The 21,951-nt window shown below is 42.1% G+C and overlaps 1 protein-coding gene across 1 annotated transcript; it reads left to right on the forward strand.

Moving 5' to 3' along the window:
• The first annotated feature begins 89 nt into the window (after nucleotides 1-89).
• ODF2L (outer dense fiber of sperm tails 2 like) lies at nucleotides 90-20,541 on the forward strand. Its single transcript, XM_069862124.1, has 16 exons — nucleotides 90-545; nucleotides 6,436-6,559; nucleotides 7,054-7,211; nucleotides 8,612-8,674; nucleotides 8,902-8,973; nucleotides 9,656-9,772; nucleotides 11,543-11,728; nucleotides 12,039-12,148; nucleotides 12,988-13,123; nucleotides 13,678-13,788; nucleotides 14,598-14,702; nucleotides 15,959-16,117; nucleotides 17,373-17,491; nucleotides 17,578-17,740; nucleotides 18,596-18,721; nucleotides 20,377-20,541. The coding sequence occupies exons 2-16, from the start codon at nucleotides 6,448-6,450 to the stop codon at nucleotides 20,503-20,505; spliced, it is 1,866 nt and encodes a 621-aa protein (XP_069718225.1). The 5' UTR covers nucleotides 90-545; nucleotides 6,436-6,447; the 3' UTR covers nucleotides 20,506-20,541.
• Nucleotides 20,542-21,951: the final 1,410 nt, after the last annotated feature.

Consider the following 21,951-nt stretch of genomic DNA (forward strand, 5'->3'; position numbering starts at 1 on the left):
TGAATGGAAAGGGGCGTGGCCAGCCCCGGCCCCGCCCGCAGAGCCCGGATGGATCGATAAGGGGGCGTGGAAGGTGACGTCAGCACTGGATCCGGTTGCTCTGAGCCTCGTCCATGCTGGCCCTGAGCCCCTCCAGGGATGGGGCAGCCACAGCTTCCCTGGACTTCCAGCTGAAAACCGCTCCCCCCCATACTATCCCTTCATTCCCTGATCAAGAGCCCCCTCCCCAGCTTCCCTGCAGTCCCTTTTAACCAGTATAAGCCTCCCCCGGCACAGCTTGAGGCCGCTTCCTCTCATCCTATCATTTGTTACTTGGGAGAAAAGACCAGCACCCACCTCACGACAACCTCCTTTCAGGGAGCCACAGAGAGGGATGAAGTTTTCCCTCAGCCTTCTCCAGGCTAAACCATCCCAGCTCCCTCAGCTGCTCCCAGAACCCTTGTTCTCCAGCCCCTTCACCAGCTTTACTCCCTACTCCAGACACGCTCCAGCCCTTCAATGTTCTTCTCGTAGTGAGGGACCCAAAACTGAACCCAGGATTTGAGGTGAGTCCAGGGGAACAATTCATTCCCTACATCTGCTGCCGTTATCGAGTCCCCCTGTCATAGGGGCACGATGAGCTGTGGGGACCCTAACAGCACCCTCAGACCCAGCCCTGAGAGGACAAGTTCCCCCACCCCCTGTCTTAAGTCCAGTCTCTGGTAAGTCAAATCTTGTCTTTGTGGAACATATTTTTTGGATAGAGCGTGGAAGTGTAAGCTGGGAAAGAATTTTGAAAGTGTCACTCAGAAAAAGGCTGTTAAGTAAAACCATAGAATCATAGGAGCTCTAAGATTGTTGAGTCCAACCATAAATAAAGAGCTTGTTTAGGTAAATGTACCCTGAGACACAGTGATAAAAGAGCAGCAAAGCATCAAAAAGGGAGTATTTGAAAATACCTTGAGTATAGTGACATAAATAATACCACCAATTAAGGCAATTGGAAGAATAAAATAGTCTCTTATTTTAATAGTTTCCATTGTTTTAACAACTCTTACCATGATATTTGAATGCCCACAAAAACAAGAAAGGACCTTTGACTCTCGCTAGCAGTTAGAACACCATTAGAGCGTGGCATCACTGGCAACAAACTGATATTCCCAGCTTGAAAATGATCCTGGTTATTCAGTTGAGCAATTTACTTCATATTCCCAATAACAAGCAATGTTTGGCTAAATTTGATAAAGTCAGAGGAAATCCTAGGGCATTATGACAAGAAGTGAATTCCAAAGAAAGGAAATAACAGTAACAATCAACGCAGTCTTGTTTACATGCTGGTCAGATTCCCGGAATTAAAACAAAACCCAGGCTGTGTAAAGTTCCCATTGTACCTTTAGTACTGATAAGGAGAAGGCCTGAAAGCTATTGTGTGTGTTTGTTTTGCTTGAATATGTTTTACCTTTTTCAGCATTTATTGTCTCATTTATACAGAGGGGTGTTTCTATATAAAAAAAACTGTATGGCAAATTTGTTTCCATTTCTTAGAATGGCATCTTGGCTTGTATCAGAAACGGCGTGACCAGCAGGGCCAGGGAGGTTATTCTCCTTCTGGACTCGGCACTGGTGAGACCGCACCTCAAATTCTGGGGTCAGTTCTGGGCCCCTCACCACAAGAAGGATGTTGAGGCTCTGGAGCGAGTCCAGAGAAGAGCAACAAAGCTGGTGAAGGGGCTGGAGAGCAGGTCTTACGAGGAGTGGCTGAGAGAGCTGGGGTTGTTTAGCCTGGAGAAGAGGAGGCTGAGGGGAGACCTCATTGCTCTCTACAACTACCTGAAGGGAGGTTGTGGAGAGGAGGGAGCTGGCCTCTTCTCCCAGGTGACAAGGGACAGGACAAGAGGGAATGGCCTCAAGCTCCACCAGGGGAGATTTAGGCTGGACATTAGGAAAAGAATTTTCATGGAAAGGGTCATTGGGCACTGGCAGAGGCTGCCCTGGGAGGGGGTTGAGTCACCTTCCCTGGAGGGGTTTAAGGGACGGGTGGACGAGGTGCTAAGGGACATGGTTTAGTGTTTGATAGGAATGGTTGGACTTGATGATCCGGTGGGTCTTTTCCAACCTAGTGATTCTATGATTCTATGAAGTCTATAGGGCTGAATGAGGTCCACCTAAGGGTTCTGAGGGAGCTGGCAGAAGCACTCACCAAGACACTTTCCATCATTTATCAGCAGTCCTGGCTAACTGGGGAGGTTCTAGTTGGCTGGAGATTAGCAAAGGTGACACCCATCTGAAAGAAAGGGGAGAGGGAAGATCCAGGTCAGCCTGACCTCAGTGCCAGAGAAGGTCATGGAGCAGGTCACCTTGAATACCATCATGTGGCACTCACAGGACAACCAGGTGATCACACCCAGTCATCATGGGTTTAGGAAAATCAGGTCGTACTTGACTAACCTGATCTCCTTCTATGACAAGGTGACCTGCTTAGTGGATGAGTGACCTGCTGTGGATGTTGTCTACCTAGAATTTAGTGAGGCGTTTGGCGCTATTTCCCACAGCAATACCCTAGAGAAACTGGCTGCTCAAGGCTTGGGCAGGTGTATTCTTTGCGGGGTGAAAAACTGGCTGGATGATTTGGGTTAGGGAGTTGTGGTGAATGGAGTCCAATGTAGTTGGTGGCCAGTCCCACGTGGTGTTCCCCAGGGCTCAGTGATGGGGCTGGTTCTGTTCAATACCTTTACCAGTGACCTGGAAGAAGGGATTGAACGCTCCCTCAGTAAGTTTGCTGACAACACCAAGTTGTGCAGTAGTGTTGATTTGCTGGAGGGAAGGAAAGCTCTGCAGAGGGATCTGAACAGGCTGGATTGATGGGCCAAGGCCAATGGGATGGGGTTCAGCAAGGCTCAGTATCAAATCCTGCACTTGGGCCACAACAACCCGATGCAGTGCTACAGGCTTAAGGATGAATTGCTGGAAAGCTGCCCAGCAGAAAAGGACCGGGGGTGTTGGTCAACAGCCGGCTGAATGTGAGCCAGCAGCAGCCCAGGTGACCAAGAAGGCCAACAGGATCTTGGCTTGGATCAGCCATGGTGTGGCCAGCAGGAGCAGGGAAGGGACTTGGCATTGGTGAGGCCACATCTGAGCCCCTCACTACAAGAAAGACATTGAGGGGCTGAAGTATGTCCAAAGAAGGGTAACAGACCAGGTCACGGGTCTGGAGCACATGGGTTATAAGGTGCGGCCGAGGGAACTGGGGTTGTTTAGTCTGGAGAAGAGGAGGCTGAGGGGAGACCTCATCACTCTCAGTAACTACCTGAAAAGAGGCTGTCTAAAATTCCCTGAAAGTAGGTTGTGGTGAGGTGGGTGTTGGTCTCTTCTCCCAAGTAACAATGTAAAAATTATTCAATTTTACCTCTATTTTATAATCAGAGCTTGTTTTACTAAAATAGGTGAGGGCACTTATTTGTGTGTGAGTGCCAACATTAACGACTGTGAGCTTAGCTCGATAATAACCAGGCAAAGAGAAAACCAGCCGTGGCAGCTGCCTGGCCTGCGTACAATCAGGCTTTCATGAAGAATCTGGGGACTGGGTTTGACAGCACCAGACAGCAGCTGTTCTCAACAGCCTGCTTCCGCTCGGAAACTACCGCTATCCGAGTGAAGATTAATGCTCCTTTTCACATCAGTGCACTCTTCCACTGATCCTCACAGCAGCTGTTGCTGTGCTTCCCCTCAACACTTACACTGAAGTTGTATGAGGACTGCAAGCAGCAATTGGCACAATATTCCATAGACAAAAGTCCTGAGGTTTCTGGGAACTGGACTGGGTAAATCATGTGTTGTTTTGGTGATCTGTGTTCTTTCAGCGTCACGATTCCTGGAGCCGTAGTGGGTTAGTTTGATACTCAGGGTGGGGAACAATTTGGTTCCACACCTCAGCTGTCTATCTTAGAAGCAGCTGTCTGTCTTACTTGGTTGAGAGCAACCCTGAAGAGAAAGACTTGAGCTGATGGTGAATGAGAAGCTCAACACGAGCCAGCAAGGTATGCTGGCAGCCCAGAAACCAACTGTGTCCTGGGCAGCATCCAAAGCAGCATGGCCAGCAGGGCTAGGGAGGGGATTCTGCTCTGGTGAGACCCCACCTGGAGCCCTGTGTCCAGTTCTGGAGTCCTCACCACCCTCACAGGAAAAAAACTTCCCAAATCTCCCCTCTTTCGGCTTAAAACTGTACCCCCTCAACCCATCCCTGCACTCCTGCTTCTTTGAATCAGTGAACACTTTGCTTTCTCTTCCACCTCACAGCCCTTTTAACTGTTGCTTGATCCTAGTATTTGCTTGTACTTTTCAATATGCGTTTATGTTAAAGCCAGAGCATCCAGGCTTTCATCTAAACCGGGTTTTTTGGACTGTTTGGGAATACTGGAAGTGTTGGGGGCCACTAGATGTCAGCATCGCCACGCAATAAGCTACTGGGCAGGGAGGGTTGAGTGGCTTCAGGATAATGAAGCGAGTTTGCGGACGACACTAAGCTGGGTGGAAGTGTCGATCTGCTGGAGGGTCGGGAGGCTCTGCAAAGGGATCTGAACAGGCTGGACCGCTGGGCTGAGTCCAATGGCATGAGGTTTAACAAGGCCAAATGCCGGGTCCTGCACTTGGGGCACAACAACCCTGAGCAGCTACAGACTGGGAGAAGTCTGTCTAGAAAGCTGCCTGGAGGAGAAGGACCTGGGGGTGTTGGTTGACAGCGACTGAACATGAGCCAGCAGTGGCCCAGGTGGCCAAGAAGGCCAATGGCATCTTGGCTTGGATCAGAAACGGCGTGGCCAGCAGGGCCAGGGAGGTTATCCTCCCTCTGTACTCGGCACTGGGGAGACCGCTCCTCGAATCCTGTGTTCAGTTCTGGGCCCCTCACCACAAGAAGGATGTTGAGGCTCTGGAGCGAGTCCAGAGAAGAGCAACGAAGCTGGTGAGGTGGCTGGAGAACAGGCCTTATGAGGAATGGCTGAGAGAGCTGGGGGTGTTTAGCCTGGAGAAGAGGAGGCTGAGGGGAGACCTCATTGCTCTCTACAACTACCTGAAAGGAGGTTGTGGAGAGGAGGGAGCTGGGCTCTTCTCCCAAGGGACAGGGGACAGGACGAGAGGGAATGGCCTCAAGCTCCGCCAGGGGAGGTTTAGGCTGGACATTAGGAAAAAATTCTTCACAGAAAGGGTCATTGGGCACTGGCAGAGGCTGCCCAGGGAGGGGGTTGAGTCACCTTCCCTGGAGGGGTTTAAGGGACAGGTGGACGAGGTGCTAAAGGGCATGGTTTAGTGTTTGATAGGAATGGTTGGACTCGATGATCCGGTGGGTCTCTTCCAACCTGGTTATTCTAAGATTCTATGCTAATGCCTGAGATGTCTTGGGTGGCGGAGGCTGTAAGGTTTGTCATGCTTTTACTCTAGGAAGCAGTTCCAGGGGCAGGGCTGCAGCCCCTTTACTCTGATTGCATACTGTAGGTTCTACCAAACACTTTGTAGGCCCCAGAAATACTTCAGGGAATAAGAAGACACTTAGAAGCAAACAAAAGGAACTATTTTGTCCCGGTTTAGCCCCAGCCTGGCCAATTTCAGCAACTAAAATTCCTGTTCGGTTCCCCCTCGGCCCTGTCCCCCGCACTCCCTCCTCAGGAGCCGCTCCCAGCTCCTCTGCAGCCCTTTCCACAATGCTCTAAGGTCTCCCTGGAGCTTTCTCTTCTCCTGGAGGGGGTAGAGGAGGAGCCGCCGCCTCCTTCGCGTCTCCAGGGGCGCTAACGGCGGTGGCTGCGGTAACGGCGGCTCCGAGCCTCGGGGAGGGGGTGACCCGCCAGAGGGGGTATAAAGGGGGGCTCTGAGCCTTGGGAAGGGGGGTGAACTGACAGAGGGGGTGTAGAGGGGGGCTCTGAGCCTTGGAGAGGGGGGTGACCTGACAGAGGGGGGCTCTGACCCTCGAGGTGGGTGGTTGCCCCACAGGAGGGGGTGCAAAGCCATCGCTGACCCTCAGGATGGGTGCAGAGGGGGGCACTGCCTCTTCTGGGAGGCTGGCCTGCAAGAGGGGGTGCAGAGAGGGGCACTGCCCCTTTTTTTGTGGGGGATTGCCCCTGTGGAGGGCTGTGTGCCCCACAAAAAGGGGTGCAAAGCGTGTTACTGCCCCTCTGGGGGGGTGTTTGCCATGCAGGAGGGGGTGTGGAAGGGGTGCTGCCCCAAGGATGGAGGAGAGGCGATGGGTGAGAGGAGAGGGGCGAGGGCTCAGGGCAGAGGTGGTTCAGTGATCACGGATGCGTGTGCCAGATTTCAGTTGCACGAGCTGGTTTAAATCTGATGGGACTGGGTTTACTTGGTCGGCAGCGCTGTATTTCCTAGTGGGAATGATCTGGGATGCTGATGTTTCCCTCACAGTTTCACGAAATGCAGGTGTATGTTAACACATTCTGTCTTGTTATACAGCATAAAGGCAAAATGTCGTCATCCACGCAGTCGTCCTCATCCTTACCTGTCCAGAGCTGTTCTGTGCCTTTACTGGACTCGGATCTGCAGGAAAAGCAGCTCCTTCCTCTTGCTACCAAGGCAAGTTCATTGGATGGGGCTTGGAGCTCCCTGATCCCAGGGGAGGTGTCCCTGCCCATGGCAGAGGGTGGATCTGGATGGGCTTTGAGGTCCCTTCCCACCCAAACTAGTCTTTGTATACAAACCAGTGGCATCCAGGCCTGTGTCAGAAACATTGGTGAGGCTACACTTCCCAAATTCTGTTAATTTTTTTTTTCAATTATGCTAAGAAGATACAGATGTAGGAATATAAACTTTTCATCTAACGAAAACTTTTGATGGGGATGTACCTGGCAGGTGCGTTGCATGAACGCATGCGATTGCATGAACAATCAGTGTGAGGGAACATCCTATAAAACTACAGGTGGAAGTTGTAAATGAGAGATTTCTTTGATCCTTAAAACGTCTCCTCAGTGATACTCCTGAGGAGCTGACTTGTTTTATGTTGATACCCTCGAATTAGCACAATAAGTGTCCTTACTGTGAGTGTTACCTCATGATGAATGTTATTTCAGGGAGCAACCTATGTGCCACCTGGAGCAGCAGGAAATCTCTACTCACTGATTCAGTCGTGTGAAAATGATTGTCATAAGACTACAAATGCCATCCAAGATGACATGTATTTCACTGATCTAAGCAAGGGATCTGACAACCTAGAATGCCAGGCAAGAAAATATGTAAGGCGTAAGCATAGAACCAATGCAAATGAACATTTCTTATGTGGGTCCTAAACCACCATTTAGTTTTATCATCTTCCATAATAGACATAATAACAAAAAAATTTATGTCCTGTGCACTAAGAAGGTTCCTGCAAAGTTGGAAGGAATTTGGCAGTCTGTGTATATTAAACCAGGAGGTGAATCACAATTAATTTCTGTTTAACAGTAGTGTTGTGTGGAAATTGCACAGAAATCTGATGGAGTGAAGAATGTAGATTTTTTTTTAAATTAAATTTGCTAATATTGATTTTCTTTGTTTTTTCAGAAGTCATAAAGCCATCCTTATGTTCTGGTGAGCTAATAGTGATGGGGGTTCATTCTGAACTTTTTAAATATTAAAGATAATATTCTTGATTTTTCAGGTTTTCATAGACAATGCTTGCTGTCTTACAGCATGAGGCTTTTTGTTTATCATTAGAGAGAATTCATAGAGAATTAACTGTGGGGAAGTCCATTTGCTGGGAATGGGAGGACAGTGTGAGTCATTTAGGTTTTCAGTCAGTTCTCAATTTGGAGAAGCCTTCGAGGCACTTCTGGTTTTACTGATAAATTCCTGTGGGGCCACAAAACACCGTTCCTATTTATAATACTAGTATTTTGCAGATAGCAAATCTGACTCAGTACAGTCAGGAAAAGATAGAACTACTACTGACTACAAAATTTGCAGTTCATGCAGGGGTGGAAACCTGGGTGCAGAATTAGGGCTCACTTACTGGCTTTGAAGATAAACCTGGGATCAAGATTACAGAACATTCTGCAGGCCAAGATTAGAGGAGTGCTTTGCAAGGAGCTATAGTAAAACTTATGATGCCAAAGTTTTCACTTTGATGTAGTGGGTTTATCCTCTCAGTGAAGTGAAAATGTTTACGATTTACAATCTGAAAGTCCCACAAATCTATTCTTTTCAAATGGAAAGTTAGCCCACCCCCAAAAATGGACATTTCAAATTGAAAAGTTTAGTCAGCAATTTTATAGGCACATAAATTCTTTTGGATTTATAGTAACAGTTAACGTGAATTGATTTTTGTGGTCTCCCAGCCTGTGCTTTCTGGTTCAGTCTTCAAGTTCTCCCGTCTAACTGAACTTCCCCAAAGGCTTTAATACTTAATAGTAATCTTCCAAATGTTAAGAGTTATGCAAATGCTTTTATTATTTGACTATGTGTTTAAATAGTACTTAAGTATTGATGTTATTTAAAATCCTTTTAGCTAAAATAAAGAAATTGGTGTATGGAATGACCTTAGTTTGTTTTCTTCAGATATGAAGTTCTATGCACAAAGTAAGTTGACTTATTGAAAAGCGCTGCATCAATTATAATCAGAAGTGATTTTTGAATATTTCCTGCTTGTGTCTTGCAGTTAGACAGTGACAACATTGACACTCTGATGCAGAAGTTAAGTGAAAATGAAACCCAAAATATGGTAAGTAAACTGAAGTTTCTGTCTCCTCATTACATGCTGTACATCTGAAAATGCCTGTGTCATGGGATCACACAATGTCAAGTGACAGGGGCAGAGGGGAAGCATTTGTGGTTTGTCCTTCCAAAATGGAAGCTTAGTTTTACAGATGAAATGTTTCTGTGTTACTGTTGTATTTTTCTATACAGACGTTAAAATAATTTCTTTCTTTTTTTTTTTTTTCCATGAAGAATCTCAGGAGAAAAATACTTGAAAAGGAGAGACATGTTAAAGAACTTTCATCCAGGCTCCAGCTTGAAAAAGTGAGTGACCAGTTCTGTTGGAATGAGTGTTTTAGATTCTTATTTAGAAATGTTAGATTTTGAGGAAAGCAATAATTTCAAAGATCTAAGAAAAAAGGAAAAACCTGAAATAGGTTTCCTACAGAAATATCTGAACACCATGAAGTCTGGGTTCAGACCTATTAAGGATACAGATTGTGCTTAACGCTAATGCCCCCTGTTCAGGGAGGGGTGTGCATCCCGACTAACGGCTTTTGGCTTCTCAGTTACACATTTGCAATAGTTCTGAGAAAAATACTTATAACCAAGTAATACAGAGTAAAATAAACAGATAAGAGTTAGTTCCCATGGCTCTCTGAGCATATGGATAGGGAAAGGTAGTTCTGACAGGAGAGCTAATATCAAAGGCTGGCAAGAGCTCATTCATTCTCTGAAACAAAGGAAGGGGCTAGTCTATACTGATATTACTCCTTCCTACCCATTTTCATTATTTCTGATTTAGAACAAGCCAAAGAACTGTTTAATAACATTAGTAACAAATTACTGTTAGTGAATATACTTGTAGAGCACGATTTATCTTTTCAGCTTCTGAGGACGCCGAAATGTCAGTTAGAAATTATGGCAAGGGAGAAAGGATATAGAGAGCATTGTATTGCCTGTCTCCATAGACCAAGAGCTTTGTGTTTGTTGCTTTTTTTTTCAGGTCAATGTACAGAAAGAAGACCAGCTCTCAAGATCAGTAAAGGCCATACAGGATCACCTGCAGTGTCAGATTCAAAGGAAAGAAGTGGAAAATAATGAATTAAAAGCAAAAATACAGGTCAGCATAATTTTACTTATCTTTCAGTTTATTTATAAAAAATAGCAAAGCCTTATTGCAGCCAGAGGTTAACTTAGATGAGAGAGTTAAATCTTCACGTATCACTTGAAATCAGACTCTTGGTAAAAGAAAAATCCCAACCAGTAAAAACCATTAGTATTTACATTTTGCACAGTCTGCCCAACCACTCTATCTTAATTGCAGAGTTTTTCTTCTCTTCATTTCTCAGCTTGTTCATGCAAACAGTTCAAGGCCAGGTTGGATGGGTCCTTGAGCAACCTGATCCAGTGGGAGGTGTCCCTGCCCATGGCAGGGGGGTTGGATCTGGATGGGCTTTAAAATCCCTCCCAGCCAAACCTATTCCATTATTCTGTGATTCCATCATCATCATTAGGTAAAGCAACTTGATCTAAACCTAAATTTTCACTTAACTTAAAAACATTTGTTTGTTTGCTCTTCAAAAAGTGGTGAAGTCAGTTGGCAGCCTAAATCCTGGTGATGATTTCACTAGTATCTGGACAAAAGCTTGTGAAACCTTAGGATAACCATTGTGAAATTAGTTCTCACTTTAAATTTAACTCAGCCACTGAATAATGCCCAAAGGACTTATTCTTAGTGTGATTGTGACCTCCTGCGGTTATAATGAGGGATGACAGCTGTTCGCTTATACCAATGGTTAAAGACATCCGTACATAGACTCCATGTACTTTTTTCTCTATTTATTGAAGATTTACAATTTGCTTTTTTTCTTGAAGGTGTTTTTCGGCTGTGTTGTTGTCCCCTCCCTCCCCCAAGTCACATCCTTGTTTATTGAATGCCCTTATAAGCATCTACATATGAAAATTGCTTCCTGCATATTGGGGGGGGGGGGCGCTTTGTAATTTAATTTCTTTAAGTTGTGCTTTTCTTCTTTTGGTGAGTCTTGGTACCCTAAACCATCTTTTACTTGGAAAACCACATAAATTTTGCATGGTCTGTGGAAAATTTTGGGGCCATTAGCAGGACCTATGCTGACAGATATTCTCTTATATGCGTAATGTGTGCATTTTATAGTAGCTGGCAAATAGCATCTTGATAAGGCTTGCACATTAACATAGTCAGTAGGGAAATGGCATATCATTCTTGTCTTTATTCTTGTAGGACATAATTAAGTGTCAGACCTAAGCTCAAATGAAGAGAACAAATGCATTAATCCTAGCTTCTTGACTTAAAAAATCCCAAATCCAGGATCTTAACTTTCGTATTCAAATTTCTTGTGCAGTTATACTGCTCTCCAGCTGCATAGTTATGTGTGTGCTCGTGATAGGTTCAGAGCACAGACTACTACTACATCAGAGAATATCACTAGCAGCATCATTAAGGTGATACTTTACAGAAATCAGTCTCTAGGGATGGTGAAACCACTTTTATTTTTCTCCTCATAAATGGATTCAACATCTAGCCACTGCCCTCTGTATTGACATTCTGCATCATTTTCAAGAGAACACAGCAGTGGTTGGACTGCTTGTCTTTCCCCCTGCTCCTGCCTGCTTCTGCACATCCTCAACCTCTTCTCTTGATTGTATTTGTAATGAGTTTCCCAACATGTATTCTGGTTTCTTTTGCCTACTGCTGTACATATCTTGCTTGCTCCTTGTATCAACCACAAGATTTGAGATACAAAGGTATTATGGGCACAGGTTATGAATGCCATTGATATTCCTGATTATGTTATGTCACCAAATGAACTCTAAGGCATAGAATTTGAAGAGTTGTTCAATCATTCTGCAGACTCTAGAAAGGAAGATAGCCGAGTGGAAACTTCAGGTTGGTGAATGCAAGCGCCAGATGTTGGCCTTGAGGGAAACAAGTGAGGAACAGAAGACTGCTCTGAAAAAAGCATTCAGGTTCCAGAAACAAAGAGCTCTGCGCTTTGAAGCAGCTGTGGAAAATTTAACCTCCAATATCAGAGAACATGTAAGTGACTGTGCTGGGAGCAACGTTGTGTTGTATTGGTTTAAATCAAACAATTGGGAGACTTTCACCTGTGGAAAATATGAAAGTTGGTCATGCTGGGTTTGTATCTCTTGGTATTTTGCTCCTTGGTTAAGGAAAACGTGTGAACTGTTACTGCATTTGGTTTGTTAAAATGTAGTGAATGTCTTAATGATCCAATACATTCATCTTATATTAAACAGCTTTTGTTTTTTGAAAAATGTGTATAACTAGATGGCATTCTTCAGTTCCATCCTTTTGTTATATGATTTGTAATTCCTGTATCCTCCAGGAGGTCAGTCTATCTGAGATACAGTCAGCTTCCGATGGCTGGAAAAGCCAGCACAATAGAATGGTGGAAGGAAAGACCATGTTAGAAATTCAGAGAGAAGATCTCAAGAAGTAAGTTAAACTGTTGATCTACTTGTTTGTGTGATATTTAGTAGTGGAGTATTCGGTGTTGACAATGCAAACAAATTTGTATGTTTATATTTTAAAATTCTGAGCATAATTTAGATGTTGGGAACAAATTGAAGATTTCTAGCCTTCTGTCTGCTGCATTTCACAACTGCCTTTAAACTTCATCCCCCTGTACAAGTAAGGATCATATTCTTTCCCCTGTATCCTTCCGATTAGCCTGAACTTGCTAGCAGCTACTATGCTGCTTCCTCAGAACCCCTTATTTAGCAACTGATTCAACAGCTGGAGTGTTAACCCTTGTGTTGGCTGCAGTATAGAAGCAGGTTCTTAGGCTTCTACTCTCTACTTCAGACTGGTAATGGCAAATTTTTTTCATTTCCACTAATATCTGACCCTGCTAGAGGATAGAGAAGGGTTCCTCTTAGGTATGTGTTCATTCTCGTAAGGAAAAGCAGCACACAGTTGTCTAACCTTATTCAATCTATGCAGTCAAATCTTAACATACAGGAAGGATGTGCCATTTTCTTTGGCAGACAGCGAGAAATATCCTTTTACCTTTTCTGTTGGTAGAAACTTGGATTATAATTCAGTATTTAATGAAGCTACAGGAAAGCTGGGGAGGGGCTGTTGATGAGGGAGTGCAGGGATGGGATGAGAGGGAATGGTTTTAAGTGGATTTCTTGGATCCTAAAATGCATTTTCCCTTTTATTTAATAAAATAAGAGGAATGAAAGTGTATATGCTAAGGTACAATTGAATTTGGGTAGTGAAGGTTTTGGAAGCACTGTAGGTTATACAGAAGTTCTTACCTATCTAACCAGGCAGGTCACAAGCCTTTTGGAGGACTTGAAAAGAAAGGAGGAAGGGAGAAGAAACTCGGTGGAGGAAATTCTTGGAAAATTAAATTCTGTTAACTCTGAAAATGAAAAGATTTGCCTTGAAAATGAAAAATTAAAGGTAAGATTATTATAAATCATTGTTGAATGGCTCTGCGTTTCTGATACAGTAATGAAGTAACCACATTAATTCCCCTTTTGACCTTCTGTCTAGAGATCCCAAACCTTTAGAATAAATTTTTGCCAGCTGCTTTTTAAAGTAAGTGGAAATGAGACATTGAAAATTTGAGTTGCTGACTATGGCAAAGTTAACAACAGGCCTGCCTAATTATCTATGTGCGTAACTAGGATGCCATTTATTTCACTGTCACTAGCTTCAAAATTGCTTAACTAGAAATTGTTCTTTCTGTTTGTACTTTCAAAGTAAAGAAATACATTTTAGCTCAATTATTAATTTCAATTTTTAAAGGGTTTAGAGGGTTTGCATTGTATGTATCCTCCAAAGTAAATGTTTTCATGAGCTGACAAATGAACTGCAGGCTATCAGTTCTGTATAACAGGATAAATAATTGTGTTACTCTTTAATGCCTGCAGGTCACTTGTTAGTTCACATTGTAGATTGTCTTATTTTAATAACACTTCAACAGTTTCTTTGTTTTCTGTGTTTTAATCAAGGCTTCCATTGCTACATTGGAGGACAGCACTCTTTCTGTTGAAAATGAACTGCTGAATCTGCGAGAAAAGGCAAAGGTGCAGGAAACCCTTGTTGAAGAGTATAGAAATCAGGCAAGTAGTATATTTGAAATGTCCAGGTACGGTTTTTTAGATGTGTAAGCAGTGTTGAGGGAAACATAAAGGTTGTGTTGGTAATAAGACAGATTTGTTGTTATGGTGATTGTAATGCTGTCATAAGATTGAGGAGGATAGAGGAGAGTGCTGTTACAAACCACATCCAAGAGCTGCCTCCACACTATTGCTGGTACGCCTAATCCTCCCTGCATTGTGTGGAGCCAGTTGAAGCTCATCACAGCCAACAGAGCTAATTGCATACTTGCTTAGAAAAGAGTTGCTTCCTAAAAAGCACATTGACATCCCAGTAAACTATATTTAAGAAGTAAAATTTTAGTTTGATATCTTTAGCGGATGTATCCAATGATATTTTACCTCTCCTTGATCACATCTTCAATTCCACATTCCTAAGAACAGTAAACCACCACTCACAGAATCATAGAACAGTTTGGATTGGAAGAGACCTTAGAGCCCATCCAATTCCAATCCTCTGCCGTGGGCAGGGACACCTCCCACTGCGTCAGAGTGCTCAAAGCCCCATCCAGCCTGGCCTCTGTAGCACAACTGAGGCTCATTCTCCATTGCTGAAAATGAAATGTTGATAGCAGAGTGCCCTTTACCTGGTTACCGTTTTAGATTTGCTGCACTGGGCAGGATAATGAAAATAAATAACTTAATAATGACAAATATTGAGATTTTATTTAGAATAAAATCTTTTCCTTTATGCTTCACACTACTGATTCTACCTTTTCTATAGTTAAAAGAAACACATTGCAAATGTAGGTGAAAAATATATGTTGTTTTAGGTGCAAAAATTACAAACAGCAGTGGAAGAATTGAAACCAAGATATGAAATGATCTTCAATGGAAACAAAAGAATAACAGAAAACAAATGCTTAGAGGTAGATATGGTAAGTTTTGCAGTGATAAAACAAGATTCCACAAAACTCTGTAGGGCATTGATCTTTCCTACAGTAATGTGATCCATGTATTAGAAGTCACAAAGCACTGTCTCTCTTTTTTTTTTTTTTCCCATCCACAAAATTGTTTTAACATTCATGGAATGATTTACTCTGACTTGCGACCTGGTGGGGTTTTGGATACTCCACAACTGCAAACAGGTGAGAAATGGTTCCTATAGCAATGACTAAGGAGTTCAGCTGCTGTGTTAGAGTACAGCACATTCTTTTATCACTTCTAAAATATGTTTTTATTGTCGATGGCTTTAAAAGTGGATCTCTGAACAGAACAGCTGTGAAAGTTGTGTAGGGAAGCAAACCCTACAACTGCTTTGTTTGTTTGAACTAGCAGTTAAACCAGAGAATCCACACAGAGGTGAGTTTTGAGTTTTTCACCAGATGGAGCTGCATACTGTAACACAGTCAGCACAGTTATAAGCATCAGAAAACAACACAAAATTGGTAGAAAAATCACTTTCCTCATTTTCATGATTCATCAAAATACACACTCTTTTAAGTGATAAAGCAGAGGCAGGGACAGATTTTGCATTAAAGTGTTCTGTTTTGGAGAACAGAATTAGTCCTCACAGAGAAATGTCTTAGATGCTCATTTTATTTCATTCTAACTTTATTTTTCCATTATACTCCTGATCCCGTGGGAGGTGTCTCTGCCCACGGCAGGGGATGGAGCTCGACGGGCTTTAAGATCCCTTCCAACCCAAACCATTCTGTGATTCCATGGTTGAATTGTAGAACAGAGAAAAATATTTTCTGAGCCCATAAATGATATTTTCACAGCACTCTATGTGCCTTTACGTAGCATTAGGTGCTGCCCACTTTTTGAATACTGCAGTAGTTGTGTGGTGAGAATTTTACTGCTGAGCTTAGTGTGTCCGTGTGCCCTCTCCCAAAAATAGATTGCAATAAAAATAAAAGGAAACTTTGAATATTGCATGATGAACTGCTAACGCTTGCATAACTTTGTATGCATTCATTGTGAATGTTACTGAGTTTACAATGAAATGCAGTCAAAATGGAAATTTCTCCCATGGTGAACTGGTAAGTTTGTCAGTGTTTTATAGAACAGGGGACTATGCAACTTGTGCAGAAGTTCAGATTTATTGCTTACATGGAATGCCACTAAGTATTAAAACAATTAATTTATGGATTTGCACTTAACATTTTTCTCTTGCGATGTTACTGTGCAGGTGAGGGGCAGAACAGAGGCAGAGTTGAAGGAGTTAGAACATGTTTGTGACTTGCTGAAAGCAGCCGAGGAAAAGCAGCAAGGCTGTCAGGAAAAGCTTATATCCTGGGAAAGGATCCATGCGCGGAAATGCAAAGCCCTTAGGGAGCTGCAGGTTCAGGTGCTTGGAACATGCTGATTTTTAAAGATAAATGAGAAAATTATGTGGAAGAAAGTCTTTGGGATATTTTTTGTATATATTAGCATATGACAGCTGTACAGTTTGCTTTATTTGCTTCATAAATCATTAACTCCTCCTGTAGAAATAGCATAATGCAAATAAAACTATTGCCACCTGTATTTACATGAATTCACTGTGACAAAACTGGTTACTTTTGGATTCTGTATCTTTTAAGTGAGTGTATTCTTGATCCTCTTGAATACTTACGTCTTGATGTGTTGCAGAATTCTTCCTTGGAAATAGATGTACAAGTATAGTTATTGTTTGTATTTAGTGGAATAATTGAATTCCACATTAATTTTGGTTTTAACGTTCTTTAAGAGATTCTAATCCTTGATCGTATGATCAGAATTTAGGAAGATTCCTTTTCAAGTGACTGGACCATGTGCAGAAAAACCCTCTCCTGGGTTCAGCTGGACCAGGACATCAGTTTTTAACCCCTCTGCTGGAGGTGGCTGGTACTACCATTCTGCCTGTAATTCACATAACAAAACCAGCCGAATTAGCCCAAATTACTGGATGGAACTGCTTGAGGTAGCCCAGTGACCGGTGGAGGTTGCCCCTTAAATAAAGGTGCCGGCAGGCTGGTGATGTGGCTGCTCAGTGCTGATCTGCTGGTGGTGGATGGCAGTGAGAGCAATCATCTCATTGTTATTGTTATGGGATTTAAAAGAAAACAGGTCAATCTGAATGCTGGGCAGGGGAAGACAGTTTACCTTCTGGTTTTCTTCAGCTTCTGCTACTGATGTTTCTCCTCTTAGGAACCTGATGGTTTTGATACTCGCTGCTTTCTGAAATCGTTTACCAGTGCTACTCTGTTCTTCTGTGATAACTGCATATAGCTGCAGCATTGGTTTTATGCTTGTTGTGACTCTAGTGTGAGGGAACTTATTTTTGCTGGAATCTAAAGCGTTAAGAGTCAAAGTTGACAGGAGGTAGAGCTGGCCAACTCCAGATACACAAGGCTGCAGGAGCACCATATGGGTTTTGTTAGGACTTCACTCTGTTACATGGCACGTTTGCAGCCTTAAAGTGCTCGCATAAAGTTTTAGTCTGCTACTTCAGCTGTATTGTATTTGTATTAAATACAAGACAACGTTTACTTGAATATAATATAGTGTTAACCTGAAACATACTTAAACTGATTGGATTTTAATCGACAAGCTTACTTTGCTTTCTGATATCCTTCACACAGGTCTCTTCAACTGGAAAGGAATCACCATTTTCACACGATAAAGACAGTGGAACTCTGGACAGTCATTCTGTAGAAGAGGAAAACCATAGCATTCAGAAGAAATATGAAGATCTGAAAAGGTAACTTAAAAAAAATCCGGCTACAATTAATTCCTCCATGTCTCTGTTGCAACGAGTTGTAACGTGTTAATGTGTTTTGCGACCAGACAATTGGAAAAGATGGAATTGCAGAATGAAGAACTTGCTTGTCAGCTCAGAAAAGAAGATGAGAGTCTTCAGTGCAGTAAATTGCAGCTTGAAGAGAAGATTGCAGAATATAATGGATTAACCAGACAACTGGAATCTGCTTTGGAAGAAGGGAGAAAAATGGTATTGATGATTTAATCTTCTTTGCCATTTTTTGTTACAAAATAGCATTAAAACCAAATGTACTTGATAAGAAAAGATGAGACAAGATTGTTTTGCATGTAGGGAGCAATAATAAAAAAATACTGGGAATTTTTGCATGTTTATAGGTTGCACAATTGAACTTCTTTGTGGAATTCAGATCCTATTGAAATTAATTACTAAATCCAGTGGAGCAACACTTCCCTATCATTTTTTGGGTGACAAATCAAAATGCTTTAACCCCCTAATATTAAATGCCACACATAGGGCCAAAAGTTTCTGAACAAAACTTTACTCTTGCCTTTTCTTATTTTCTTTGGTGTAGGCAGCCCACAAGAGCTTTGGTATTGAAGTCCTTCTCACTTTAGAGGAAGGCTTTGCACACTTTCAATATTAAGCAGAGATTTGTCATTTGTAGAAAGGATGCAAACGGTAAAACCAATGGAATTGGAAATGTAGGAATTTAGGTTGTAGTGAATTGTAGTAGTTTAATCAGAAAATATGTATGAAGTTGTAATTTCTGTCTCAAATTAATCAAAGTAATGTGAGTGTTCTCAATACTATGTGAGGATATTGATGTAGGTTTGAAGAAAATAACAAGTTTGGCTTAACTTACAAATGAGTTACAGAAGTGTCTCCTAAATTTCCTAAATTGAAACTTCTTTCAAATTTAGCCAGACTGTTTCCCAGGTTTGTTTAATTTCTATGCATGGTATATTAGATGTATTCAATGTCAAAGAGGAAATAAGGCTACTAATGCTGAGTATAAGAAAATAATTTGCTTTGGGCTTCAAGTGGAAGTAAAGATACGTTATTTCTTTCTCATTACTATTGTAGGTAGCTGAAGAACTAGAAAAAATGTCACACAAAGAGCGAGCCCTACAGACAAAATTGCTGGTTCTTGAAACTGAAGTGCAAGAGGGGCAAGAAGAGAAAAAACAACTCCTCTGTGTATTTTACCATGTGAGTAAATGATGCTGTTTATGGCTTCAGAAATTTCTTATCATATCACTGTTTGCAGTCAAAGTTCCTTTTCCTGAAAACACCCTACGCATACAATCGCTACACACTTCAGGGAACAGCAAAGTCGTAGAATCAGAATTGTTGGGTTGGAAAAGATCTTTGAGTACAACTTATCTGTCCACTACAAAGGAGATCCCTGAACCCAGCACCCAGCAACCTCCTTTCAGGGATTTGCAGACAGTGATGAGGTGTGTCCCCTCAGCCTCCTTTTCTCCAGGCTAAACAAGCCCAGTTCCCTCAGCCTCTCATAACCCTTGTTCCCCAGCTCCTTCCCCAGCTTCATTGCCGTTCTCTGGACACGCTGCAGCCCCTCAATGTCCTTCTTGGAGTGAAATGCCTTTAACTTGACAATGCACCTTGTATATTGACATTTCAAATAGACTTAACAGATGCCCAGTCTAACTCAATCACTGAAATAATAGTGAGTTTACATCTCTTGTTCAGTCCAGCTCTCCCAGAAAGGCAAAAACAGGAAATGAAGCAAGACAGCTTGAATACAAACTGCATCCAGGATTTAAATAAAAGAAAGATACAGTTTTAAATACAATATGCTTCCATTCACTTTTTATCTGTATCAAGTGTAACTTAATGACTGCGTTTACCCAAAGACACAAGCGTTCTTAAATCAAAATCGGACATTAGCCAGTGTTTTATTCTACTTTTTCATTTTTCATTCATATTTTTCAAAGGAATTTCACAGCATCTTAAAGTAAAACAGAAAATAAAGACCATTTTCTTGTCTTTTGTCCCAGAAAACCTCACAGGTCTGTTTTCAAATTGTTTCTTTTTAAGTTTACAGCTGAAAATACAAATGTGGAAGATTTATATGTCTGAGAGAAGAGTTGTCCTAAATTAATTAATTGCTTTTTATTCCTATTACATTTACTTATAACTAAGAATGCATTGTGAAAAATGATAAAATAGTCTTACTAATGTTGTAGTGAAACTGGAAACAAAATAGAATTCTGAAGGTGACTTTTTCAGTTATTCGTTTTAAATTGATTATTATTTCTGAAGGCTGGATTTAAATCTGACAACTGTAATGCCATCTTTTTTAAAAAAAAATGATTTCTTTTAATCAGCTGGCATCTGGAATCTGTAATAGATATAAAAGGAAATACTTGAATATCTATAGCATTTATATAACAAATGATTTCTGCTGTGCATCAGGTATGGAACTGAGAAGGCAACATTGCTCTTAATCTTCGTTTGTAAATAAGGAACTATAGGCATCAAAAATTGTTGCATCAATTACAGATGTTCCCTTGAAATTCAGCGTCTGTTATGAAGGCCATATAGATTTAAGATGCTAAGAATCTTTCATTATAAAAATCCAGACAGTTGGTTTTTATGTTCTCAGCTCATTTTTTTTGGACCATAAGCCTATTTAAAAATGTTCAGTTTGATCCTGCCAGAACACCAATAACGCCTCAATGGTTTGAGGCCATTTTGGGAACCTTCAGTTTTGTGGAACCTCTGAGAACTTTGCCAGGTAAATAAGGCTTATAAAAACTAGGTACCACTTCCCTTACATTGTGATCTTGATGGATTTATAGTTTATTTCTAAGTCACATTGCATTTCTCTTTTTCTTTAGAATGAAAAGCGCCATGAAATACATTTGAAGGAGCTGGAGAACAGGCTGCAGAAGTCAGAAAACAAGAACCAGAGCATCCAGAATTATATGCAGTTTTTGAAAGCTTCATACCTGACAATGTTTGGCTGAATTATATAATTAAGTTTATTTAGTAATAAAGAAACTTCTCTGGATTTGGCTCTGACTCTTGTTACAGACAAGACTGTCGAGGCCTTATAATATTTTGCAGGATTGAGTGCTATAATGTTAGTTCTGCCCCAGGAAATCTGGTGTGGGCAGGGAAAGGCGGGTCAGTCATTACTGGATGTCCTACTGGTCACATACGGAAAAGTTGCCTGTTTTTACTGATCGTGTTGTTGATGGGATGGAAGGGAAAGAGCAGACTGCATGACAACTGCAGGTGGGCATGTAACAAAGCTGTAAAAATGAGTCTGTGAATTTACCGTGTGTTGGATCCTGTGCTGTGAAATCTTATGTGCGTCCTTCTAGTCCATGGTAAATGCAAATGATCCCAGATTGCCTTTCAGTTCCCGTGGGGAAAGAGAACAGCCAGGGACTGGTTGTGTAGTGATTAGCATATTTTTAATAAAAAGAAAATTCAGGTGTCCAAGGTAACGATATCCATCCCATTAAGTATTTTAGATACTGGAGTAGTTTGAGGGTTGACAGACCCTTCCACAGTGACACAGCTCCAATAAGGTGTTCAAATACTTGTCTGTTCGAGTAGAAGAGCTGCTGCCCTTTGAAGCGAGCCTCACTTATGCCTCAGGTTAAACACGTGTAAATATTTGGATGATACAGGATAATACAAAACCCAGTTCTGACTGAGAGAGTAACTGTTTTTATAGATACCCTTTGTGCTATGGGACCTTAAAGCCCATCTGGTTCCACCCCCTGCCCTGGGCAGGGACGCCTCCCACTGGATCAGGGGCTCCAAGCCCCATCCAACCCGGCCTTGAACCCCTCCAGGGATGGGGCAGCCACCACTGCTCTGGGCAGCCTGGGCCAGGGCCTCCCCACCCTCACAGCAAAACATTTCTTCCTAAGATCTGCTTTAAATCTACTTTAATTTAAAAGTGATAGGGAAAAGGATGGTTTTATGTGTAGAGCCCCTGCTGTGGTCTTTCTCCCTCTTATGGCAGAATAAACACAGCATTTTGTTGACTGTAGAACTCTACCTTCCAATTTATCAACAGAAATATTTCATATACTACTCTCCCTTCCTGTGGGAGAATTGAAACCAGGGCGTACTGGTTAAGCTTTGCCTGCTTTCCAACCACATCCATCTTTCAAGAAAAATTTTTGATAACATCTAATTTCTAGAGCAGCTGTTGCACAACCCTCTCCCGATCTCCCATCAATGTTTGAGGCACTCTGAGCCCTTGTTCATTATCACCGTGACCACATTCCTATTCTTAGCAGAGATTCCCCTTTGCAGAGCGACGGAGGCAGGAATCCACTCACTAATTTACAACTCCACCCACTAAATGCCACTGTGAATTATAAACTACCCAAGAAAACCATGTATTTTTAACAGCCTCAATTTTACCATCATGCCAGTTTATAAAAGTTAAA

Source organism: Phaenicophaeus curvirostris, chromosome 8, assembly GCF_032191515.1.
Source record: "Phaenicophaeus curvirostris isolate KB17595 chromosome 8, BPBGC_Pcur_1.0, whole genome shotgun sequence".
NCBI lineage: Eukaryota > Metazoa > Chordata > Aves > Cuculiformes > Cuculidae > Phaenicophaeus > Phaenicophaeus curvirostris.